This window comes from Hippopotamus amphibius, chromosome 8, assembly GCF_030028045.1.
Source record: "Hippopotamus amphibius kiboko isolate mHipAmp2 chromosome 8, mHipAmp2.hap2, whole genome shotgun sequence".
NCBI classification, from domain to species: Eukaryota; Metazoa; Chordata; class Mammalia; order Artiodactyla; family Hippopotamidae; genus Hippopotamus; species Hippopotamus amphibius.
In genome coordinates, this window is record NC_080193.1 from 119,458,536 (window position 1) to 119,485,949 (window position 27,414).

The 27,414-nt window shown below is 33.2% G+C and overlaps 1 protein-coding gene across 2 annotated transcripts in view; it reads left to right on the forward strand.

Moving 5' to 3' along the window:
- The window catches only part of NCKAP1 (NCK associated protein 1), a 98,638-nt gene that overhangs the window by 62,934 nt on the left and 8,290 nt on the right, over positions 1–27,414 (forward strand). For both annotated transcript variants that reach the window (XM_057744186.1, XM_057744187.1), the window contains 11 exons: positions 5,892–6,037; positions 7,930–8,062; positions 10,316–10,435; positions 11,098–11,237; positions 12,070–12,201; positions 14,488–14,706; positions 14,902–15,032; positions 15,265–15,362; positions 22,414–22,507; positions 26,223–26,305; positions 26,751–26,831. In XM_057744186.1, coding sequence (XP_057600169.1) covers positions 5,892–6,037; positions 7,930–8,062; positions 10,316–10,435; positions 11,098–11,237; positions 12,070–12,201; positions 14,488–14,706; positions 14,902–15,032; positions 15,265–15,362; positions 22,414–22,507; positions 26,223–26,305; positions 26,751–26,831 — 1,377 coding nt within the window. The remainder of the gene's footprint in view (positions 1–5,891; positions 6,038–7,929; positions 8,063–10,315; positions 10,436–11,097; positions 11,238–12,069; positions 12,202–14,487; positions 14,707–14,901; positions 15,033–15,264; positions 15,363–22,413; positions 22,508–26,222; positions 26,306–26,750; positions 26,832–27,414) is intronic.

Consider the following 27,414-nt stretch of genomic DNA (forward strand, 5'->3'; position numbering starts at 1 on the left):
CACCTCAGTAAATCTAGTTCATACCCATTATCACATGTAGTTACAAATTTTATATTTTCTGTGGTGAGAACTTTTAATATTTACTCTCTTAGCAACTTTCAAATATGTAATACAGTATTATTAACTGTAGTCACCATCCTATACATTACATACCCAGGACTTACTTATTTTGTAACTGGAAGTTTATATCTTTTGACCACCTTCACCCTTTTCACCTACCCCTGACTTCCTGCCTCTGGCAATCACCAATCTGTTGTCTGTATCTGTGAGTTGGGTTTTTTCTTTTATTCATTTTGTTTTGTTTTTTCTTATTTTAGATTCTGCATATAAGTGAAATCACGTGGTATTTGTCTTTCTCTGTCTGACTTCTTTCACTTAGCACAGTGCCTTTAAGGTCCATCCATATTGTCACAGATAGCAGAATTTCCTTCCCCCTTTTTCATGGTTGAATAATATTCCTGTGTGTGTGTGTGTGTATCCCACAACTTTTTTATCCGTTCATCCATCAGTGCACAAATAGGTTGTTTCCATGTTATGGTTATTGTAAATAATGCTGTAGTGAACAAAGGGGTGTAGATATCTTTTTGTACTAGTGTTTTCATTTTCTTCAGATAAATACCCAGACATGGAATTGCTGGATCATACGTTAGTTCTATTTTCAATTTTTTGAGGAACCTCCATACTGTTTTCCATAGTGGCTGCACTCATTTCCATTCCCACCAGTGATGCACAAGAATTTCCTTTTCTCCACATCCTCACCAACACTTGTCATTTATTGTCTTTTTGATAATAACCATTGTAACAGGGGTGAGTTGATGATTAGTAATGTTGAGCGTCTCTTCATGTACCTGTGGGCCATCTGTATGTCTTCTTTGGGAAAAGATCTGTTCAGAGCCTCTGTACTTTTTAAAATCAATTTGTTTTTTTGCTATTGAGTTGTATATAGAAGAAACATTTTGTACTAGTTGTTAAATTTGGATAAATGTATTTCTCACTTACACCAACATAAAAGTTTTTTGAATAAAGGAGGCTTTTGGGCCATATAGTCTTTGTTACAACTACTCTGCAGTGTGAGAGCAGCTGTATTTAATATGTTAACAAATGGGCATAGCTGTGTTTTAATAAAACTATTTATAAAAGCAAGCAACTGGCTCATAGGCAGTAGTTTACCATCCCCTGATCTAGTGCTAAAAGCTTCATTTTTATGAAATGCAGAAATAAATGATATTAGACTTTAAAAGTTTTTATTCAGTATATAACCTTCACGTAAATAGTTTTTAAGAACTTTCACAATTCAAGCCTGAAATCTTTGTATGTACTGTAAATTTAATGATAGAATTTAATTGCCTCTTAAATAGTTTTAGTAATTATGGGGAAACTCTTGGCATGGTATTTTCAATAACTATATATTTAACAATAATAATAGTATGTTCTCATTATAAAAAGTCAAAATATCCAGAGGTAAAATAGAAAATGAAAGTTCGCACCTTTTCCAGTTTCATTCCCCAAAATTATTAACTTTTAATAATTGGCCCGTGCAGTATCCTTCTAGGTGTTCAAACCTGTAAATGAGGTTATACTGTATACTGTTTTGCAACTTTAAAAAAATTAAAGTGTTTTAATTAAAAGTGAAAATATAAGCACTGTGTATTTGAGGAAGAGATATTTTAGATGAATACAGTCTCAGGAAGGACTCCTAGAAAGAGCATACTTTTCTGGCAGTCAGCTTAGTTCCCTGAGGTGCCTTTGCTTTTGTTGTGTTCTTGCCTTCCAATGTCCACGTGCATAGGCACTTTTCTGTCTCTTATTCTGTGTTCTATGGCAGCGTATTTTTTGGAAATTAAGATTTTGTAAATTAAGGCACAGTTTTAAGTAACTTGCTTGAGATTGCAGAGCTGCTTAGTGGGAGATCAGGGAAGAATACTTGAGATACCACCATCCCAGAATGTTTAATCTGTACATATTATAGATTGCTTTCTTCCAGTTAAAAATAAAGTTTAGAAATTAACATTTCCTTGTTTTAAAAAATGCTATGAAACAGCACATAAGTAGTGCTTATAAAATGAAGGAAAATAGAAGTGGAATTACTCTGCCAAAGGGTATACACATTAAAAATTTTGAAAGTCATTATCATGAAGTTTGAACTGCTTTGTCTTTTTTTTTTTTTTTTTTTTTTTTCATTTTTGGCTGCATTGGGTCTTCGTTGCTGCGCGTGGGCTTTCTCTAGTTGTGGCTAGCAGGGGCTTTTCTTTGTTGCAGTGTGTAGGCTTCTCATTCCAGTGATGCTTCTCTTGTTGTGAAGTGTGAGCTGTAGGCGCGTGGGTTTCAGTAGTTGTAGGCTGTAGGCGCGTGGGTTTCAGTAGTTGCGGTGCATGGGCTCAGTAGTTGTGGCTCACAGGCTCTAGAGCACAGGCTCAGTAGCTGTGGCGCATGGGCTTAGTTTCTCCACGGCATGTGGGATCTTCCTGGCCCAGGGATCAAACCCATGTCCCCTGCATTGGCAGGTGGATTTTTAACCACTGTGCCACCAGGGAAGCCTGCTTTTAGTCTCTTACTCTGTTGTGGGAGTGCCTAAACCAACATTTAGGTTCAGAGAATTTTAGAGGTTTAGATGCATTTCAAATTTACCCTTATTAAATACTTCCAGGATTATTAAACTTATTTGAAAAATTCACTTGAAAATTTACCTTTGTCCAGTGCAGCCATACAGCAGAATATAAAGCATTTGAGTGAGCATTAAGGGATATAGAATTTCTATATCTGTCTGTGAGATTTTTTATTTTCCTTAGCTTATAGATGCAACACTGTAGTGATGTCCCTATCTCTCTTCACATAGTCTTCCTTCTTTGTTTATCTCCATATCCAAATTTCTTCTTTTTATAAGGACACTGATCATAATGGATTAGGGTCCACTTTAATGACTTCATTTTAACTTGATTACCTCTGTAAAGATCCTTTACATTCTGAGATAATTAGGGATTATAATTTCAACATACCTTTTTGGGGGACAAAATTCAACCTATAACATTGCTCTTAACCATGATTGGGCATATAGTCACTCAACCCCTTTCTATTGCATAATAGATACTTATTTTTTAGTGATAATAGGTCAAAACATACCAAAGAAGAAAATAATGGGACACAAAACTAAGCCAGAGAAGTCTTAACTAGGAAAAGAGGGCAGAAGTGCAAGGTGGGAGGCAGTGTCCAGAATCTAGGAGGTTTGCAGAAATTATTAAGAGCAGATCAACAGTGAGGGTTCCAAGACTACAGACTAGACCATAGGATTCATGAGATAAAATATTGACAGCAGTACAAATCCTCTTTTGGGTATTTTATAAACCTGGCTATGAAGAGAAGGCATAAAACATGAAAATTAAATAGCAGTTTAAAATATAAAAGCTTAAGTTAAAATATGCCACTAACAGGGTATGATTATCAATTAATTATAGTTTTCTTAGGAAGGAGAATTTCTTTTCAATTTGGAATTGCTAGTAATGGCTTTATAGAGATAGCAATGTTTTACCCAGAGGTTGAAAAATGCGTAGAATTTGAATAGGAAGATAGCTTACATAGCAAAGAGCAATTAAAGAGACTTTTAAAAAGTATTACTGCAAGAAGGAAAATATCAATATCTTCACAAAAGATATGAGTGCTCTGAGTTTGATCAATGATCTGGTAGGACAAGAGTTATTAGGTGTAAGCATATGGCCAGAGAGAGGTGTAGAGCTCTATAGATATCACTTCTTGAGTAGAGCAGGGCTAGAAGGATAAACCTTTGGGGGAATGTGCCTTCACTGGAGTCTTTGTAGTCTTAAAAGAAGAGTTCTCCTTCTCTGCATGTGTTTTCTGCTATTTTTTTTCTGCTTCCTAAGGCATCTCGTTCTGCTGTGTATTTCATTAATCCCTTAAGCATCTCCAGTCACTCTTTCATTTAGCTTCTTCTCTTTGGCCTTCTAATTTACTTGGGTTATTCAAATCTTAGACTTTCATTTAAGCCAGTTCTTTTTTAGTAATGTATGTTTCTTCTTCCATTGTTGTCAAGTGTTTCAGATGAGTGTTTTAAGTTAAATTGTCTCATTTTGTCACCATCCATATCATCTGAATTTATTTTCACAGTGATATTTTTATTAAGAATTTTTAAAATGAACCTCAGTTAATGAGTCTTCATTGAACTTGTGGCCACTACTGGTTCCTCTTTATAGTTTAAAGCTGATGAAAGATAAATTAAATTAAATTAAAGGTAAATTAGACTTAGTTTGTGATGAATGTCCAGAATATATCTTGCCATTAAAGTAGTGACATCATATTCCTCATTGTCTCCCCTTTACTGGCAGATGCAAACAACAAAATATAAAACTCTGCTTTGTGATGTGCCTGCCTTAGTGAACGGTAACTTTGTCATGTAGTGACCTTTTCCCGTTGTAGAAGTTGAGATTTGACTTTTATCCTACTTAAAAGGCAGTAATTATTTAGTCTCTTAATGTTTCATGGATACTAACAGAAGACATGGGGCTCCTGGATCAGAGACAAAGGACTTAATTCACTGCACAGGAAGTGGCATGAGCATCAATATATATATCATTTTCCCCCTGCTTCCATGTCTCATGGGGGTAGTCCAGAGAGACCCAGATGAATGCTACGTATGCATTGGACATGTCTTGCAGCTAAGGAGGACTGAGTTTGAGGAACTCTGTATTTTATCATCAACAGTAAGCATACTTGCTCTTTGTTCCAGAGAAACACATTATTGCTCAAATTTGGTAGATGCAAATACAGCCCCCAGAAATGGCCTGGATAGTGAGTGGTCTGGGTCTTGCGTTTTTGGCATATACAGCAGATTGTGTAGACACATGAGACTCATGAAGGAATGTCTCCCAAAAGCTAGAATCCTGGCCATCATCCGTAATTCTTGTTTCCTACCAATCTAGTCATTCCCAGATTAAACACTTTTTATCACCCTAGATCATATGATAATCCTGTCTGGATTATTGTCACCACTGCCTCCTAACAGATCTCTGCCCCCGTTCCCTTTCTGCCACCCCTCTCTGTTTCCCCCTCCCCATAGAATAATCTTCCTAAACAATAATTAGCTATCACACAGAACCTAAAATGGTTCACCAAAAAGTTTAAATTCTTTAACATGATATGCAAGGGTCTGCAGGATCTGGTTGAGTCTCTTCTTTCACCATTTCCCTTCTCTTCTTTGCACTCAAACTGCAGCCATGGTGAACAGTGTTTATTCTGTAGGCAATCCTACAATTCTTGTTCTCCGCCTTTGTGAAATGTCTACCGTCAGTGGGTGGGTTTCGCTTTCTGTGAGCTGGTACCTCTTTGGTGGAATTTCTTTCCCTCACAACCTATCCTGATGGTTTTGGTTAAGACCTATCACATTTTTGGTCAACCTACACTAATTTTACCATCTTCACAGTGCTTTTCTAGAATCCATCAATTAGTATAGTTTTTAATGATTCAGTATAATCTAAAACCTCCCTGAATCAACATGTGCAATACCTGTTTTCATCTTATTGTTTCCTATGTATGTTTTCCCTTGAACTAGATTGAAAACTTCTTTTGGTAGGGACACCATGACAATTCATTGTTTTATACTTTTGATATTGTAAGTTCACTTATTTTGGGGATTTAAGATGAATGACCCATGTATTACATTTTGTTTTAAGGACAGTATTTCACTTTATTTAAATAAATTCTTGATAGGAATTTTAAGTTTGGTCACTACAGACAGTTTTTAAAAGGTGATGTTGCTCATAACAAACTTTAAATATTTTTCAGAAGTGGGTGTTTTTTTTGTTTGTTTTTTTCCCTGTAGATTTGGTCTATACCTAAAGTCATTACCTGAACTACTTTTGTTTTTTGCTTTACTTTTACAGGCATATACTAGTGTCTCTAAGGCTTCACTTAGTCTTTCAGATCACAGAGAACTTGGAAAGATGATGAATACAATAATTTTTCACACAAAAATGGTAGATTCCTTGGTGGAAATGTTGGTGGAAACATCAGATCTCTCCATATTTTGGTATGTTGTAATTTTCTTTAAATCAGAATTTGAAATTTTTATTATCCAAAGGTATGTTTCTTGATTGCGTTAGTGTGGTGGTGAAGACAATTCAGTAATAGGCTCTTTATTGTTTGTTTTTTTGTTTTACTGGTCCAACTTTTTTTTTTAAGCTCTTTATTGGAATATAATTGCTTTATACTCTTGTACCAGCCTTTGAGGTACATCAAAGTGAATCAGCTGTATTTATACATATATCCCAGTAATAGACTCTTAAGGATAAAGGGAATAGTGAACGACTTGCTAAATAAAATGAAGTTTACCAGTTGAGGTTTTGTGTCTGTTTTTAATTATTTATAAGAGCAACTCTTACCAATGTGAATTTATTTTTACGTTTTCTTTGAGGAGGTGAAAAACACTCGCTTTAGATTGTGTCATTAGACTAAAGGAAAAAATTTTTGGATCAGGGTCAAATAGAGCAAATGCTAGAAATTAAATACCACATAATTTCACTCTGTAGTATTAGGTTAGACATTAATATTGTGAAGATGTGGTGACTCTTCCCTTCCTTGTGCTCCCCTCTTCTTTGCTTCTATCATACATCTCTTTTGTTATACTTAGTAGTTTACAACTCTTCTTTTTCTCCCCTCATAATATAGTTCTTGAAGAAGGTCATGTTTTTGTTTCCTTAGTGTCTAATATAGTAAGTACTTAATAAGTATTTAAATGAATAAGTGAACTTGTTTGTGATAAAATGAATAAATGGTGTCAGGACTCAAAACTTAAGTATTCTGACTCCAAGCTGTACAATAATAACTCTTTTTTTGCCTATCTTGATCTTTTTTTTTCCTTTAGGGAAGCTGATGGGAATAGTCTAGTAGGTTCCTTTAATTCTAAAATGCTGAGACAGTCTCAATGGATAGTGATAGTAGTTTCTGTGAATTGAAGAGAGATCATAATGAAAAGCTTCTCTTTGCTTTTATTTTTGGGGGGAAAAAACCAGCCTACACTGATTTTTGCAGTTGGTGCTATGGCTTTAATTAGCAGTATTGCAGAAGAAAGCCAAATTGTCAGGCAGGGAAAACATAAGGGATCTCTTGAAGCAACTCATGAAACACAGTTATCACTTAACAAGTTTGTAAGAATTTTAAGGGTTTTTTGGAACCCTATCCTATTGTCTGATCCAAAGGCTACCTTGGAAAGAAAATGGAACATTTTATGTTTAATTATTTTTGAGCTACAGAAAAGTTCCTGCAAAAGAAGGATATGGCAATTAGAAATTCCACTTCTCTTTCTTGGAAATAAAAGCACTTTGAATAATGCCTAAAATTTGCAAATTTTCAGTCATTTAATTTTTATCTGTATTTTCTCTTAACCACATTCTTACTTTGTCTGTCACATCCAAGATAAAGACATGTTTGCTACTTGTGTTAGTCATAATTATTCCAAGATGTACAATATTTTTATCACCTCACATTCTTTTATATTTATCATCTCTTAAATCCAGAAGTAATTTAAAATTGATGGTGTGTACTTGTTGAATTGACAATGTTTTTCTTTCTTAGTGGTATGTAAAATAATGGTTTCTTACAATTGATAGTGACTTAGCTTTGATGAAATTTGATGATGTAAGATTTGAATGTCATATATTCATATGCCATAGATATGGTTTATCTTCTCTTTAACTTTTTAATTTAAAACTGTGTTAATGTTCTATAAGTAATATTTTTATTACTCTGAAGTGATTATTGGTGTGTAAGAGATAAGTCTTTGGAAAAATAACTTTTCCTAGAGAGTAAATGCCACAGTTGGTAGTTTTCATTTACTTGAATCAAATTAACTGTAAGGTACTGTTTCATAACATTTTAATTTTAACTACAAAAATTGTAATTCTAAGTTTTGTTTCATTATAGTTTTTATAGTCGTGCTTTTGAGAAGATGTTTCAACAGTGTTTGGAGTTACCCTCTCAGTCAAGATACTCAATTGCGTTTCCACTGCTTTGCACTCATTTTATGAGCTGCACACATGAACTATGTCCAGAAGAGGTAATTTCAGAGTAGTGTTGTGATTTATATGGTATGCAGAATAAATTACTCCAAACATATAGGTGACCAAATGTTCACAAAGACTCACAAAGTCATAATTGTCTAATTCTGCATCTCTGTGCAGAATCAGAAGAATGCTTGAATAGATATATGATATAGATATATATTGAATGATTGGATAAATATACATACTTGTTTATAAGAACATATCATAAAGTCACTTAGAATTACCTTTATTAAAATAAATAGTGAGTCAGGTATTAATATTTATAGTAAAGTTATATACAGTGATTGTTTTTTGTATGCCTTTTGTATGTGATTCATTTTTGTATGCTCAACCCAACCAGAGACTCTGTATACCCTTAAGCAGTAACTCCCCATCCTTCCTACCCTTGTTATACTCCTGTCTACTTTCTGTCTCTTTGAATTTGCCTGTTCTAGAGAGTTCATATAAGTGGAATTATACCATATTTGTCCTTTTGTGTCTGGCTTATTTCATTTAACATAATGTTTCAAGGCTCATCCATGTTATAGATATATCAGAACTTCCTTTTTATGAAATAATAGTCCGTTATATGTATATATCACGTTTTGTTTATCCACTATATACTCAGAGTCTTCTGCTTTCCGCTCCCGATTGTAACTGTCCCACCTTAGGTAAACTGTGCTAATTTACTGGTCTAATTTTTGGCATCTTAAAGGCTTTTTCCTCATACATAAATTTTAACTTCCCTACACCTCTACCTGTTGTACTCTTTCTTTTTCTTCAGTGCTCAGCTTAAATCCCACCTCCTCCAAAAAGATTTTTAGCATTCCTCCACTTAAAATTTGTCCTTCCTTTACCATATTTTCATAGCACTTTTCATCATTTTATCTCTTGTCACCTACCTTATTTATTTTAATGTTTATACCTCATTTTGTTGGTAAAATTATGGTTCCTTAATAGGGTAAGACTCAATTCTTACCAAATAATTACAACAGATAATTAATAGTGTGTTTGTATTTATATAGAACCATAAAATTTATACAGCATTCTCTTATCCTTTGTTGCATTCGATTATTGCAACAGAGTAGCCGCATAGTCAGAACTACTGATAATTATCCTTAGTTTACAGATGAAGAAATTCTCTGGTGGACTGATGTTTTTTTTTTTCTTCCCCTTGTTCATACAGCTAGTAAGTGGTACTATTCTCTTTTTCATTTAGCTAACTTGTTAAAGCCTGTTATATTCCAGCTGTGTCTTCTTAAACCTGTGATTGAAAGGATGCAAAGACACAGTCTTTACCCTAGACAGATCCATGATCAGATGATCTCTGTTGTGGTAGAAATATGGGGCATTCTGGGAACATTGAGGGAATTCACCTAAGGGTGGGGATGGAGTAAGTTGGTACGCACAGTTAATACTTCTCAGTGCATTCTTGCTTTATAATTTTAGTTTTAGCCATTCACCTCATTTAGATCAGGAAGATTATAGAAAAGGCCTCTAGAACAACTTCGTAATGCTGAGGCTTCATTTTAAGCTGGAGTACTTACAGTGAATTTGCAGAAAGATAGTACCTTTTGAACTAGAGATAGATGGATTTGAGTGATTGTATGTATCTACATGTACATAGATAATCTCCCAAAAGTTAGATATAATGTTCTTTTTTCCCCTGTTGTGTTCAGAAAATGCATGCTAGTCAGCTTTTTTTTCTCTTCTGGGATGGGGAGTTTGATTTTAGAGAGTTGAATGCCTTGTGAGTTTGTTTTACTGACTTGATTTGTAATGATTTTATTTAAATATTTGAGCTTTCCTTTTCTGTTTATATACTACAAAATTCTGTTTTCAAGATTTATATACATATAGTTTTAATTTTATATATATATATAAATCAAGTGAGATCAGAAAATATTACTCTAAATCTGATCTTTCATATTGTGTATTCGATATTTTAGTATTTAAGAACTGGATATAGGACATTGTGGAATTTGAGAATACTTTTTCATATTAGGGAAAATACTTTTCCTTTCAGATTCTTTCCAATCATACTTTACTTGTATAATCACCAGGTACTTATTTTGTATCAGTTGTGTGCAAATACAGTATGGTAGGTTAGTTGTTACAAGAGAAAAAAAATGTATAACATCTCCCATCCTCACTCCTTATTGTTGAATTGACTTGAACCTTATTTTCCATGTTTATTTAAAAAGTGTTTTAATTCAAACTACTTTCTTATGATTTTTATTATTGTTGTTACTATTTTGCTTTAACAGAGACATCATATTGGAGATCGCAGTCTTTCCTTGTGTAATATGTTCCTCGATGAAATGGCCAAACAAGCTAGAAATCTCATCACTGATATTTGCACGGAACAGTGTACTCTTAGTGACCAGGTAATAATTTAAATGTTTCCTTACAGATAGGAAAATTGTGTATGAAGGCAAGAAAATGATTTCTTAGGTAGATTTTTGTTTTTGTTTTTGTTTTCCACTTTTTAATTTTATTCTCAAACTCTCAGTAAATCTCATTACCTCTTGTGGTGAAGCTCCATTATTAGGTTTTTTTAAAAAATCGCCACTGTCCTTAGGATTGCAGTTTAAAATCCAGCTTCTAGCTTGACATTGAAGTCCCTTCCTGAGGTAGCTCAAGCCTCTCTACCCTGCACTTTATGCTCTACTACCTAGTCATTCTAACTAGATTCTGAACACATTGTATCCTATCATAGTCTTGGTCTTCATAGGCCATTTTCCTTTCAGTAAAATGTTTTTCTTATTCCTCACTTGCCTGGCTTTTTTAAACTTGTCCTTTAACTGTAGCTTTGCTTTAACTGCCTCTGTGAAGTGTTTCTTCACACAAGATTTCCCTGTTTCTGTTTTCCACCAAGCTGAGTGGGCTCTTCAAGCTGGCTAGGTAAACTCGACATCTCACTTATTACCTTTGTTCTTAGTACTAGCATGATATTTGCCACATAGTCTGGATTTAGCTAAGGTTTGTTTCAGTAGTTAATGTTTTCAAAGTATTTGGTGTGTATGATTTCCTTTCTTTTTAAATTTAGTTGCTGCCCAAGCATTGTGCCAAAACCATCAGTCAAGCAGTGAATAAGAAGTCAAAAAAACAGACTGGTAAGAAAGGGGAACCTGAAAGGGAAAAACCAGGAGTTGAGAGCATGAGGAAAAACAGGCTGGTAGTAACCAAGTAAGCCATCCACTATTATTGTACCTTTTTGTTACAGATAGACGAGTTCTTTTCATTTTTTTGTATGGCATTAGTACTGAGGAAATGCCGGTAATTGTAAATTCTTCATTTCCCAGTTGTTAATTTTTTTGATCTTTGTGGACTTGACTAGACAGTTAGTGCTTATTTCATCCCAAAATACATATTTTGTATTTTTGAAGAAAATATATTTCGAAGATGTCATTTGTCTTTACATGTTGACTCTTGAAGGCCAAGAATCTGTCTGAAAATCTATATAATTTTCAGCTTATTTAAAATCAGATGTCTGACACTATTTTGGCATCTTGTCATATATTAGAAAATACTTGATGTCATTATTTTTAAATGGGTATATTAGACTAGATAGCATTCAGTGCTGTTTGTAGGGGAGGTATAGATGAGCAATAGTAGGTGAATATTTTTTGTTCAAAGTAAATTTCCTACTTCCTTGCTTCCTATGTTGAGCAAGCTATTAGCCATTTTTCAGACAACTTTCTTCCTCCAGAACAGAAAGTACATCAGGAGTTGGAAATTATTGTCTTTATGAGTACAGAATAAGCCCTTTCTTGTATATTAAGTCAATATAGTAATTATCTGAATAAACAAACGAATGATGCTGTCCTTAGAAAATTACTCTCAAAGGTTAGTGATACCTTTAAAGATTTTGAACTTGTCAGTTCAAATTTTGAGAGAGGAGAAGTTGATTTTGCAGTTTATTATGCCCAGATAAATCTGATAAGTTTATAAAATTAATTTTGTATTGCTATGATGAAATGTTAAAATTTTTATTTACTGTTTATTAATATTTTTTCAGCCTTGATAAATTGCACACTGCACTTTCTGAGTTGTGTTTCTCTATAAATTATGTACCAAACATGGTAGTTTGGGAACATACCTTTACCCCACGAGAATATTTGACTTCTCATCTGGAAATCCGCTTTACTAAGTAAGAGAATACAAACTGTCTTTGTTTGTTGGTTCAGTTATGTTTATTCTTCATATCTATATGCTGTTTACTTTTATTATGGAAAGCATTAGTAGAAATAGTACATAAATGGTATATAAATTAGTAGAAATGGCAGTATAAAAAATGAACTGGGAAATATAAAGAATAGTGAACTGGGAATTACTTAAATTACCCAGATTCTTATCCCGTACTTATTAACTAGTTGTAACACTGGACAAGCCAGTTAACCTCTGTGAGTCTTAACTTGTAAGAAAAAGGGAGAAGATTGGAGCAAATCAATGTACCTCAGCTGGTAGGTGGCAACCCAGTAGGACCATGAGATCAGTTTAGAAGGTTGTAATCAACATTTAAAGAAAGAAAGAAGAGGGAGGGAAGTAAAGAAGGAAGAAGAAATAGGAAAAGAATCAGTGCATTGCATGTAGTAAGTAGAAATATTGCTTCATGAAACTAGTTATATATATGTATGTATGTACTGAGTTGTGATGCTAAATAAATTTCTTATAGTGGATCACAGTCAAATGTGTGAAAACCTCAGGAGTAGATGAACACTTAAGTCTTGTGAATTCCAGTGTGTGCTGTTAGGCCAGTAGAATTCTAGACTCTTGAGGCACTCAATTCTAATTACTTTTATAAGTTATATATATGTTTCTTGAAATGATATTTTATATAACAAGTCAGAAATCTTTTAATTTTGTACATGTTGCTTCAGCCTTTTTCTAAAGTTACACACTTATTTATTAAAGAAAATATTGATTGATTCAACATGTTTTTCTTGAAGGCATTAAAGCAATTTATGAAACAAAATTTTGCCAAAGGTTGTAGTCACTAACAAGTTTTTGTGCCATATGTGTAACATTATGTTAAGTACTATGAGTAGTAATGAAACAGTATAAAGCTTAGAGCTACAGCAATTACAGAACAAAATCGAATATTTAAATGGGCAGTAAATTGTTAAGTCATCAGTTGAGAAGAGTCTGGTGTTGAACAAAGACTATCTTTTGCTCTTCTTTAGTAAGGCAGGCATCCTAACATTGAAACCCAGACTGCTCCAGTATTTAGACCAAAGGGACATTACACCTTCTGGTATTTATTACTCTCAACTGGGTGGGGTGGTGGAGTGGTGGGTAGAAGGTAGGGTTCAGTTTACAGCTCCCTTGTTTTCCTTCTGTAAACAGTCTGGTCCGTTAATCCACGGAGAAGCAGATGTTCTTTTTTACCAAACATTTACTTAGTGGTCAGGATCAAGGCAAGGCTGTAAACTTGTTAACCTGGGAAAGATATTTATGCCAGGACAAATAGCTTGTGAGTATTAGTTGGTTGATTTTTGCTGATCATTTGAGCACAGTCTTAGGACTTAGGGGCTGTGTACAAGGATAGCAGTTTTGTCTTGAGTTCTTCTGAGACTGTTACTAGTGATGGGGTTTGTCTGGTGTCTTTAAGGATTCATCCTCACAAATACAAGCCCAAGATCTTTATAAATCTAATGCTCAGGAAGTTTTAAAGAATGTGGAATGAGGGAACTAATGTGGGGAAAAGATCGTTTAGGAAAGTATTTTCAAAATTTTTGTTTCCTTTTAGGCTTATACAGTTGCTTGCAGTATAAACCAAACAGATCTGTGTTTTATGTACTGTGAGTGATTAGAGTATTGTACAATAAACTTTTTGTTTTTAATTGTTTTGATTGTCATGCATTTTGTTGAGAGGTAGCACTAAATCAGGTAGGTGTGGGGTTAAACCCTAGACCCACCACTTCCAAACAAAGCGACCTTGATCAGTTTACTTGAGTTCTGCACCTTAGTTTTTTTTTTCCTTTATGGAATGGTGGTAACTGCGATGTAGGGTTATTAAATATGAAGATTGTACATAATATTTATAAAGCCTGAAAGACTACTGGCATATAACAGTGCCAAAGGAATTTAGGCTATGGACTAAATAGTCCACTGTACTTGCTGGAGACCACATACCATGTTAAAGGAATTTTTTAAATCCTCTTTATTCTTAAATCATTCTTATTACTGATGCCCTTGGTATTTTTTTAATCATTTGCATTCCCATTTCATTATACCTTTTAGGTGTATAATCTTTTTTAAAGTTGTTTCTTTGGAAGATAATGATAGTAGTAATTTCATGAATTTGTAACAAAGTGTATTTAAAATTAATTTTATTGCTTATTTAATATTAGAGATCAGTGGATTGAATGGCCTGTTTACATAAATACAGGAATCAGAGCTTTTTAATTCTTTTTTTACCACCCTGCCACCCCAGGTCAATTGTCGGAATGACTATGTATAATCAAGCCACACAGGAAATTGCAAAACCATCAGAGCTGCTAACAAGTGTAAGAGCATACATGACTGTACTCCAGTCAATAGAAAACTATGTGCAAATTGATATTACAAGAGTATTTAATAACGTTCTTCTTCAACAAACACAACATTTAGACAGTCATGGAGAGCCAACCATTACAAGTCTGTACACAAATTGGTAAGGAACATATATGGAAATTTGGAATGTTATAAAGTTTTTTGTAATGAACAACCTACGAAAGTTATTTTTTTTTAATGGATAATTGCTCATTCATGTTAAGTTATTAGTCAACTTTAAAATTATATGCAGGAATGTATACCATAATAAATTTTGAATTAATTTCTCCAGTTGTAAATTTACTTTTCTCCTTAGGTATTTGGAAACTTTGTTAAGACAAGTCAGCAATGGTCATATAGCTTATTTCCCTGCAATGAAAGCATTTGTGAACTTACCTACGGAAAATGAATTAACATTTAACGCAGAGGAATATTCTGACATATCAGGTGAATAATACTCTGACATGTTTTAGAGAATGAAGAAACCTTGATTCTTTTGGCTTTTGATTCTGTTATGACTATTTTCATTCAATTATATGGATAGTCATACATCTTAGACTTACTTTTGCATTTGTGTTCTTATTTATTCTAGTGACTTTTCTTAGGGTTTTCCATTAATAATTTGCTCCTTAAAATATTTGCTCTGTCAGGGTATAAACTTAATTCCATTTCCTTTCAGAAATGAGGTCATTATCAGAACTACTGGGCCCATATGGTATGAAGTTCCTAAGTGAAAGCCTTATGTGGCATATTTCATCACAAGTTGCTGAACTTAAGGTAATTGTCTTTATTGATTTTAGCTTTAAAACATTTCAAGAATATGAACAGCAAGCCTAGAAGCCTCAGGGAACAAATTTCTCATCTTCAGTTTACTTTCTTGTATTCCTTTCAGTATGAGATAATAGAAGAATTATGGTTCAGTAATTTAGCTTTTGCCAGCTGTTTTTTATTTCAGGCTGAATAAGCAGATACTTCTAAACTGTTACTATTTTTAGTGCTTTTAATATGGTGGGTTGCGTATTATGGTGTGATAATAAAAACTAACCTATTCATATCTATGAGAGTTTAAGGCATCTGATGTCCTTAACAGTACTGCAAGGCCCCTAGAGGATCTGGCTTTCTACTTTTTCTCACCTTTTTTATTCCTCCATCCTGGCTGGCCTACTTGCTATTGTGTCATCTCAAAATACTCTTCACTGAGATACTGTCTTAGCTTGTCTTCTCATACCATTCTTGTATTTTTCAGTTATCAGAATATCCTTCCTTGACCACAGTTTAAAAAATAGCAACCATTACTTTTTATTCTCTTTATCCAGATTTATTTGTGTTTTACTTGTGACCTTTCATGTCATGCATCTTATGTCACTCTCACTAGAATAAAAACAATTATAAAACTCTCTTAAAACCTTGATGCTAAATTAGTGTCCAGCACGTAGTAGTGCTTGGTAAATATTTGTTGGATTCAAAAATAATAATAGGTAGCTTTCATTATTCTTTACTTTGTCCTAAGACTTTTCTAAGCTCTTTACATATATTTTATTAACTTCTTTAAATCTTTAAAACTGGTATTATCCTTATTTTACAAATTAGAAAAGTAAGACCAAGAAGGATTAAGCAAGTTGTCCAGGCTCATATGCTTAACAAGTGTGAAACTTTAAATTTGAATCTTTATAGTCTATCTGGCTCCAGAGCTTATACTAGTACCCCACTACACTGTCTTGAGAAATGAAAGAGATCTTAGCAGTCAGCTAACCCACCTTTATCTGATGCAGGAACATACATTTTTTCTAGATAGGTGATTTGGTCTTCTTGAAAATGAGGCAGTCTTATCAATTACTGCATATCTCTAGTTATATTAATATCTAAATAGTAATTTTTGAATAATCCTCATTCTTATATCAAGTGGTAGAGACTGCCTCTAACAAGACCCTTCACATATTTAAAAACTTGTGTATTACCTTTTTCTTCCCTAGGTGAACTATATTCATATTTAGTCTCACTCTCTTCTGTTACAAATTCTATCTTGTTGGTGTCACTTTTAGAGACTAGTGCCCTGAATTGAAAATAAACTTAAGCTAGATATCTGATTAGTGAGGGTGCATTTACTTACCCTAGACACTATACTTATTGATACAATTTAAGATAGCATCAGCACTTAGGTAGCTATACCATGCTGATTTCAACTTGGAATCAGATACCTTTTTTTCCCTTTCTCCTTTTCTCTTCCCTTTTCCCTCTTCCCCCTTCTTCCTCCCCTCCCTTCCCCTCTTTTGTTTTCATATACTGTCTTGAACCAGGCTTTCCACATCTTATATTGTGCGATTTTGTTTTTTAGACCCTTATTGTTGTTCTTTTAATAATTTATCTTGTTAGATATTGTTCATTATTTCTGGATCTCTTTTGAGTTCAGATTTTGTCAGTCTTTCAGTAACTCTTTTGTAAACTTAACTGTCTTAGCTATGTCCTTAAGTATTGATGTTATCAAATACATCCCTATTCTTTAAAAGAAATGGAAGGAGCTTATGTTTTAACATTTCTCTTATATCTTGGAGTGACCATATTTTCTTTCTCAGATATTAAAATTTAAAGTTGATATGATAATAGTGTGATGTTGACTTCTTTTTCAATACTGTGAGTTTTCTGACTCAAGAGTGTTATTTCTTGGCTGGATTCTTTTTCAAATATTTGATAATATTAAACCTAAGTTAAAAAGCTAGACAAAAGAAACTTTTTGTGTAAGAGCTTAGATTTATTATCTTTGGAGATATATGGGTGTGAAGATATATAGCTTGGAGATGTAGCTTGGGTTTCTCATTAAATGTAATATACCCAAAACCAAGGTGGTTTAGGATACTAAAACATTTTTTTCTCTAAAACATTTGATTTTAATAATCTATGTGATTTTCCTTACTTGACCTGACTTTTCATTTTACCTTCATAGAAACTTGCATATTTTACGAATGATTTAATGTTAGTTGTAAGACTTTTAGAAAATCACATGATTATGTTTTGGCATTTAGGGGCTTTATTTTTATTTTTTTGCTTCTCAAGCACTAAATCCTGATTTCATTGAGTATTTTTCAGAAGGCTTCTTCATGTGGTAAACCGTAAATATGAAAGCTTTTACATTTCTAGCATTGTGCCCATTATCATTTAGATTTCTGGAAAACAAAGCTATTCCTAAGGATTCAGTTTTCTGGAATCGCACAGTGCTTTGCAGTGGTTTTCTTAGAGATCCTTTTTAACAAACCCGAGTTGTAATTCATGTTTCTCTGAATTTAACCACTGGTGTATTATTAAGAACTAGAACGGGGATATGTGTATAAAAACAGATGATTGAACTTGGTGTACCCCCAAAAAAATAATAAATAAATAAAATTAAAAAAAAAACAAAAAACTAGAGGTGTTATGCATGACTTCATATTCTCAGCCTCTGTATACTGAGACATACTTCAGTGTGTATTCTTATATTTTATTCCATAAGAAGTCTTATGATCATAATATAATGGTGTTTCATATAGACAAGTTCATTGTGTTTTATACTATAATATCTCATTGAGATAAATCTCCAAAAGTACTTGTCTGTCAGTGCTGATTCTAATTGTTTTGCATTTTTCAGTGTCCTATAAACTTACTTTGGCTTAGAATAACCGAATTTATGAAATTACAGAAATAAAATAACATACAGATTGTTGCTTCTAGTATTGGTAGGCTAGGTTATTTCGATAACTTTTCCCTTAAGGACAACTTTATAAAAATGTATATATATATTATACACACACATATACATATGAAAAAAATTTCTGAAAAAGAGCTAAAAAGACAGTGAGGTATTTCTTTCTAGGCTAAAATCAAGGAAAGCACTGGAAGCCACTGTGCTGATGTGAGGACATTTGCTAATCCAGAAGTAACATTTGTAAGATTCAGCTGTGGTCTTGGTGGTCTTGTGGAGCCAGGGGCTCTGTAATCAAAACCCAAAGCCTACCCAAAGTGTGAGTGTAAGGGAATTCCTCTTAAGTTCCCTTTCACCCTCTTTACATAGATAGCCCAAAGAGATACCTTCAGGGTAACAGTGAACTGGAAATGATTCACCCCCTCCCCAGGATTTGCATCCTTGTTTGTGTTACTCTCTTTGTCTTGAATCTCAAGTCTTCAACATGGTTTAAAAGTGGTCCTCGATTTAGTAGTGCCCCAAGGTGCTTTGGCAATAGCTAATAAAAATCATCTCTTGAGAAAGGTATCTTCATCCTAGGCTTCAGATGATTCCTACAAATAATTTTTCAAATGCAGTAACCTCCAGCTGGAGAGTGGAAGTCTGTTGGAGATCAGAGGAGGGAGGAGGGAAGAAGTCTAATACATCTGGCTGGCTACTGTGATTCTTAGGTCATTTTCCCTCTCTCTCCTACCACTTCCTGTTCCTGATGTTCCTGAATGTAGAGTCCTCCTTGTCAGCATCACTTCTTAAGATCGTGAGGAAAATTTGGGTATGTTAGTGACCCCCCCATGCAGACATGTAATAACCCTCTTTGTTATCAAGCCCAAGTCTTCTTTTCTGTGCCACTGCCTACAATTTCTGAGCCCTGCCTAGGTCCTGAGGCTTCCATTAGCTTGCCTTCTGCATTGTATCGCCCTTACAGGAACTTAACTGCTCTATAATTTCTCACCTTATTCTTTGCTCCAGTTTTCATCTTCTAGAAGTTTGTTGGCATCTCTCATTAGGTCTTCTTTCCTCTGTTGTTGCTTTCGTTATTGAAGAATTATGAGTTTTTATTTTTTTTCCCTCTCACTTCAGTGTATTTCTGGAAGAAGCAGAGTTTAGACATATGTATAGAGCTCTCTACACTTAACCAGCACTTCCGTGTAGTTTACATACTTGTTCGAACATTTCTATAGGACAGATTTCTGAAAGTGGATCAAAGAATATGAACATTTACATTTTTTTCTGATGTTGTCAAATATCCCTCGGAAAATATTATAACTCACACTCCACATTAGAGCATGATGATGCCGATACAGCATTTTAATTTTTGAAATTAGTGAATACAGTGTTTTGGAGGGAATTATAGTATTTTTAAGATAGTTCTATAACTTGTTAGCTTTTAATTTTCTCTATTTTTATTTTTTATATTTAAACTGACAAAATAAATATTACGTGGCTGTGTTGTCTTCTTTTTATCTTAAAGATTACCTTAATTGATTGTTTTAGTTCCTATTTTAGCCAAGGACCTTTTTGTTCCAGAGTAAATTTCTGGGCCAGTATAAAAAAAGGAAAGCTTCTTTATATTTAGTGGTTGTGAATAAATCATGTGTCAGACATAGTCAGCACTATGCACATGTACTGATGATAAAAACATGTATCTCTTCTTCTGGAGAAGAAAACAACCAGTCCCTGTTCCTACTAAAATTCTTGGTGTGTTTCATTTGGAGTTGTGCTGATCGAGTCAATTTCTTCTTCCAGTCCTGCCAGAAGAATTGATTTGGCATTTTACAGACCAGTTCTTCTAGTCCTAGAAGATATTTTTTCAAATGAAGTAAGAAATTTAAATATAAATTGTGCCAAGAATTCAACTCTTCCTAACAGAAAACCAGCATTTTTTAGTAGTCTTGATTTGTTTTGTTTGATTAGTCTCAGTGTGTTCCAAACCATTTAGTTATAATTCCTAGAATTAGTTCCAGCTTTTGGGCCATTTTTCAGAGATATTAATCTGTGGCTTAAAATATATAGAAAGCTCTGTTTTAGGATGCAGTTGAGGGAGAAAAGAAATTTGTATTTAAACTATAAGAGGAGACATCACTGACTTTTTTTTTCGTGAGTAATGTGCAAACAAATGCTTTATGGTAATTGTTCTTAAAGCATGGTCCCCAGATCATCAGTGGCAGCCTTGCTTTGAATCTTCGTAAAAATGCACAATTTTTGGTTCTACCTAAGACTTGCTAAATCAGAACCTGTGGGACTGGAGCCCAAATCCTCCAGAGATCATTCTGCTGCACACTAAAGATTAACAATCGTTTCTTTAGGGGTTAAGAGCATGGGTTTTTAAATCAAACATACCTGAATTCAAATTCCAAATTCCATTGTTTAATATCTATAACTTTGGGCAAGTTATCTAACTTACCTGAGCCTTAGTTTTCTTAGTTGTAAAATTGGACTATCACCTCATTTGGATCAGTGTAAATGGGATTGTTTATAAATTGCCTAGTAGAGGAGTTTAAAAGTGATGACAGAATCTTACTATTAAATATATACTATAATTTATTGGTTCTAAAACACAATTACCCTATATTAGTATTTCTGAAATTATATGTGTCTTACAGTCATATGATTAGAAAACATTGTGTTAGTTTAATTGGTAGAGTTTTTTTCTTAATGACACATAAGATAATGGTGCCTTTAAAATTCAGTGCTGTCTTTGCTTCACTGATGCATGATATTATGTTCAAGGTGCATGAGCACTGTCAAGGTTGGGCATGTATTTGAGTGTGTATTGACTGATGGGACAAGTATTAAATTGGCCTCAGAGAGAGCAGGCAGTCTAAGTAGACACTGTAGAGGTTGAATTTAGCAAATAAATGTGACTGGAGCTGAGTGAGAGCATAAACAGAAATAATCTGAAGTGTAATATAAACAGAATTCATACTAGTATAGGAAAAATTACTTTTATAGATTTCCATATAGGTTTTTTGTTTGTTTGTTTTTTGAGGTGTGTAGGTACAGAAAGGTTTATATACTAGAATATGAGATTATGGCTGACTTGCACATTTTTTTAAATTGTTGCAGTTTTATAATTCTAATTATTTTATAGTGGCATTAAATAATTGACTTTTGGCATAGAAAAATTAAACTTGAGTGGAGTTTTAAGTCACAAAGAGAAAATATATTAATATGTAACTAGTATTAGAAGTACGGATACTCTATTGAAACTTCGAAGTCTTTGGACAAATGAAAGAAAATAGAACTGTTGTCAAAATCCTCTTAATTCCATATAGTTTTTCATGCTCCCCTTGAGTCAGTTGTCATCATCCTTTGGCTTGTAACACAACCACTGAGGCACTTTAACAACATGCTTGCTACGTCTTCACACCCAGACATGCTGAATTGAGATATCCAGGCTTTTCAAATACATATATCCATTATCTCTGCCAGAATAAAATTAATTATATTTGTTCTCATTATAATTTTTAAGTGAAATTAATTTTCCATTATTCCTTTTAAGAAAGCATTCTTTAATGAGTTATATTTTTCTTAATTAGCTAGCCTTCACTCCCTTCTCTTCCCTTTTCTTTATGGTCCTTGCAAGAGAGGTTAGATAGTTGACGTTTCTGTTTTGTGCTGGGAAAGATTGCCCTATTATAATGTCCATGAAGTGGTACCATACCCCTGCAAGTTTTTCTCCCTCTGATTATGTATATATATCCAGTGATGAACTCTAGGCTATCTTTAGCCAGCTTTAACTTTAGCAAGTTCTTTTTGCTTTGGTTGGAATTTATTGCTCTCTATATCCACTTCAGTGTCTGCTTTTTATTATTGGTGCTGTTCTGTGTCTAAGCATAAGATAATCCTTTATCCTGCTATTTATCTTTATTGCTTTTTCCTGAACTCCTCCCTTCTTGAATTTGTAAACTGAAGGAAACCGTTAATTTTATGTAAATAATTTTAAGATTCTTTTATGAAAACAATAACAAAAACTTAGCATAGAGCATCGGTATTTTGTGTATTATTTTTCCTACTAGCCATATTGTAATTTCTAAGCATGTCTTATCTCATCAACATAAGGAGGTCTGTGCCTGACCTAGGATCTCTCTTTTCTTTTTTCTTTTCCTTTTTTAGAAACTTGTGGTGGAGAATGTTGATGTGCTAACACAAATGAGGACCAGCTTTGACAAACCTGACCAGATGGCTGCACTCTTCAAAAGATTATCATGTGGGTAACTCATGATACTTTTTATAAGCATTAAGAAGACCTTGACACTCAGTATTTAGCTTTTTCTCGAATTTTATAAATATAAGTAGTAAGTTATGAGAGGTACTCTTCAGTAATGAGGAGAACTGGAAAATTTTTGAAGTCAAAGGATCTTTTAAATAAATGGCTTATCTGTTTCATAATTTTTTTTCTTTACCATACTCTTAGTACTGTGTGTCACATATTTGATATCATTATAAATTAGTTCATGAACCCATTAAATTAAATACAATAAATCTGTATTAATTTAGCCTAAAGGAGATTTAACTTGTGAATCCGTAACTTTCTAAAAATCAACTTTATTGAGGTATAGCTTATATAAGTAAAATGCATACATTTAAGTGAACAGTGTGATGGATTTTGACAAATGTATACATCCACATAACCATTACCACAGCCAAGATGTAGAGCAGTCCCATCACCTCAGAAAGCTTCCCATAATTCTTTATAGTCAGTTTGATACCTGTAGATAGTGATTGATATGATTTCTGTCACTACAGATTAAATTTGCCTGTTCTAGAACTTCATATAAACAGAATCACACAGTATATTCTCTTTTGTATACATTGTTGAGATTCATCCCTCTGTGTTAAGTGAATCAGTAATTTGTTCCTTTGTGTTGCGAACTAGTATTCATTGCATGAAAACCTGAGCCTACAAGCTTAAAAAAGTTTTTACCTATCTTCTTGATACTGATTCTTTGTGGGAGATGCATTGTGAAATAGCAGTGAATCTTAGGTGTTTATTAAAGTGTGTTTAGTCAGGTAACTATTTTAGATGCAACTTGAATTAATTTCATTGGCTTTTTGTTTTTGAACTCAAAGTTATAATTAAAAATTATTTTAAAGTCATACTTCTTATTGATTCATTTAAAAGCCTTTACAACATTAAAAATTTAATGAAATCCTGAATAAAATACTCTGTGTTAGAGAAAACCAGAGAGTTTATTTTCCCAAATAAAAAATAATCCTGAAGTAAATTAAAGACACGCATGTATTTCATATACTTCCCCTCTGATATTTTTCTTTTAAATATTTTGCAGCTATATCAAATTTTATAAAACTGAAATGATTTAGAGAATCACTTTATTAGGCTATCTTATCCTGCTTTTAAAAACACAAACTTATTTAACAAAAATTAATATGAAACTACACTACAGGTTGCCTTTTTAACACATCAGTGGTTGCCAGAACTATAAAGGGAAGGCAGCAAAGGAGTTTTTTGGGGTGATGAAACTGTCACTACTGCGATGATGGTGGTAACACAGATCTACACATATGAAAATTTTTCCTATTGCTGTACACTGAAAGGGGGAAAGTCAAGTTTACTCTATGGAACTTTAAAAAATGAAATAAAAAAGTGAAAAAGAAAAGATTGACTTGGTAGCATTATAGGGAGGAGGAGTGTGAATAAAGACTTTGTAGGATATTATTTTTTAAATCCCCATCTGATCTCTTTTGTGCATTGTTATACTATATGCTTATATTTTCTAGTATGTTTTACTTTATTCTTATTATTTTTATTATTTTTCATGTTTCTTTCATTTTTAAATACTTATCACCCAACAGACCTTATTAACCCTTCTTAATTTCATGCTAATAAACAACATTTTGACTGAGTCATCTGGTTAGAAGCAGCTAATCCACTACAGTGTTCAATGCATGTTTACTGTTACTTTAACTCTTCTGTTTGTCAAATTGAAACAAAATCTTTCTTGTGATTTGGAAAAGGAAAAGATCTGCTTGAGAGTGACTTATTTAGGGGAATAGAGAAAGCTACTCTTTGAGTTGAACTGTTTTCCAGAATATTCTCCATTGTCTCTGATCTCCTTTACCTTTGTGCTGCCTTTATCCTATATCCAGAAATTGATGTACTTTAGTAGCAGTTTGATTTTTATAGTCAACAAACACATTCTTTTAAATACCCTAAAAAATAGAAAGCAATATAATTTGTTAAAAGTTGCTCTGAGGAATTCCATGACGGTCCAGTGGTTAGGCGCTTTCACTGCCATAGCCCGGGTTCAATCCCTGGTTGGGGAACTAAGATCTCGTAAGACATGTGGTGTGGCCAAAAAAAAAAAAAAAAAGAGGTACCTCTGAATTGGGAGGCAATCTGAAATTAACTTTTAGTTTTTCAGAATTTCTGACTATGTGACGTGAGCAAATTTATTTTACTTATTAAAACAAGTTAAACAAGATTTCTTACTGTGAGGTTTCGCAGAACTTTTAATGTGTTGTTGTTGTGTATGTTCAAGAGACAGTTACAGATATAGTCTTTGCAAACTTCATTAAATTCTGGGTAACATCCTTTGGGAAATATATGATTATGTCACACTACTTATTTTCTGTTTGTCCACCTTATTCTCTGCATTCTTTTTTCTGGGTTTACTGTCTTGTTTTCTGGACTGGAATGCTCTTTTGTTCTCATTCCTCCTTTATGCCCATAAATTGGATGACGTATTCTCAGAGAAATCTTTTCTTTTACTCTCATTTCTCCTCTCCTTTTCTGGATAGTAACAATTTTCTAGTCTTATTTCTTGAATCACCATTTCACTGAATATCTTCTAGTCTTCTGGGTCTTACGCATTCTGCTGAGTGCTATAGATAGATTAAAAGATTAATAAGACTGCTTCTGTGGAATTTATAACATATTTGTGCCTTACATCATTTTGTTAACACTATTATTTTAATTCTCGTCATATTTTGGCTTATGTTATGCCTTTTCATGTGTATTAATAAAAGATGCTTATGGTAGAGGTTTAAGCAAACCATATAGAAGGTAGAAAGTCAAAACAAAACAGTTCTCTCTATTCCTACTTCTCAAAGGTATAACTACAGTTAACAGTTTTCTACATACCTGTCTAGAAATTTATTATGTATATACAAATGTGTGTGTATGTATGTATATATGTCTTTTTCTCTCATATAAATAGGATCATATTTTCTTAGTTTTCTTGACAGTCCATTTAGACTGTTACTTGAGGTCTAGATTATTATTTTGTTTGTATTTGCTTTCTTATTACATAGTATAATGCCTTGTATATGGGGAGTAATTCAGTAAATATTGGCTTTTTAAAGTATGAAGGTATTGATCTTCTAATTGTAATCTCTCTTGATTTTATTTAACCAAGTTTTGATATTGGCTCTAATAATAATAAATTTCAGAATAATGTTCTCAAGCCAAAATGTAAGTAATCGGATCCATTCATAGTCTTCAGAAACCTGGTCTTACCGCTTATGATCTCAATAGTCATTTTTTGTTTCTGGACACTCTAGACCTCAACAACTTAATTTAGCATCTCCAAATCCCAGGGCCAGTTGATTTTGAGGATCCACTCTGATCAGCTTCTTCTTTTTCCCATAGTCTCTCTCTCCTTCCTCCTACTTCTGCCATAAATGTGGTAGGATTATACTGGTGGCTACTTGCATGATTGTTTCAAGATTCTGATGAACCATCTAAACCATTTTAAAACACAGTGTACTGCACTGGAAGTAGACTATAATTTCATTAATTTTAATACTAGCTTTCAATACACTAGCCTCTTTAATCATTTGTTGTAATGAAATTGTTTTTAATTGTGCCTTTTATCATGGGGTTTCTATGACTGAGAGTTTTCTCCATAGTTAAGAAAGAATCCAATTCACTTTCTTCTCTTCTCCCCTTCCTACAAATTTAGCTGTTGACAGTGTCTTGAAGAGGATGACAATAATTGGTGTAATTTTATCCTTCCGATCATTGGCACAAGAAGCACTTAGAGATGTAAGAAACCACTATAAGTACATATCCTATAGCCAAATAATCCTTTTTAATTTCCCAGAAATTAAAAGTAACTTTTAAAATTTATAGTTGGCAGTAATATAATTAAAATTTCAGTTTTCATAGTTTATGAAATAAAACGTATAGAAATTATAGTTACTTAAACTTGTTTTTTGTTTTGGTATTGAAATTCAGAGGATATAACTTGCCTGGGTATTGTGCTACTTTTTCAACTTTTTTCTTCATTAGAGCATTTTCCATTTTGACTATACTTGGTTTGGCATCAAATACATTCCATTTATGTGTATTATAGTACTTTAGAAAATGACATGAAAAGAGACAAAGTAAAATAACTTTTATGAAAACTAGAAGTAATTAGTAATATTTCATAAGTTTAGAGGTTGCCTTTTAAAAATAATTCTGCATTCTTATTTGTTTTCCTGCCTAGGTCTTGTCCTACCACATTCCTTTTCTTGTCAGTTCCATCGAAGATTTCAAGGATCACATTCCAAGAGAAACTGATATGAAGGTAATAAAACTTCTCTTTGGATTTTACAGTTTCTAAAATGAAATATTTAACTTACATATGAAGTAAAATTTAATAAATCCTAAGCAACTATAAAGTTTATGTTTTAGAATGGTGGGTTAGCATGCTTGCCTTTGAAAATGCATCTTTGAGAGCTCAGCACCAAAATACTATATAGGCATTTTGAAAGTCAGTCTTCCTTGATCACCTATAGCAATGTAAAATGGGTTAATATCACTCACCTTTTCCTTAAACCAGTAGCTGTTAATACATGGTTATAAGCAGAATGAAAAAGATAAGCCAGTGAAATGAGAGTTGTTTTGTTTTAAATAAAGCTTTTAAAAATTGATGTTAAAAAGTCTTATAAAAGGATATTAATTATAGACTATAATTTTTAAAATTAATATCCTGTTTTAAATAAAGAAATATAAGAAGGTTGGTAGCCTTATGTGAGTCCACAGGTTTTGTTTGTTTTGAAAATCTATTGATCATGAAATACAGCCACTGATTTAATCCCAGCAAAGATTTACCAGTGGTTACACATCTAGTAAGTGACCTATCATATCTATATTTTCTAAACTTTCAT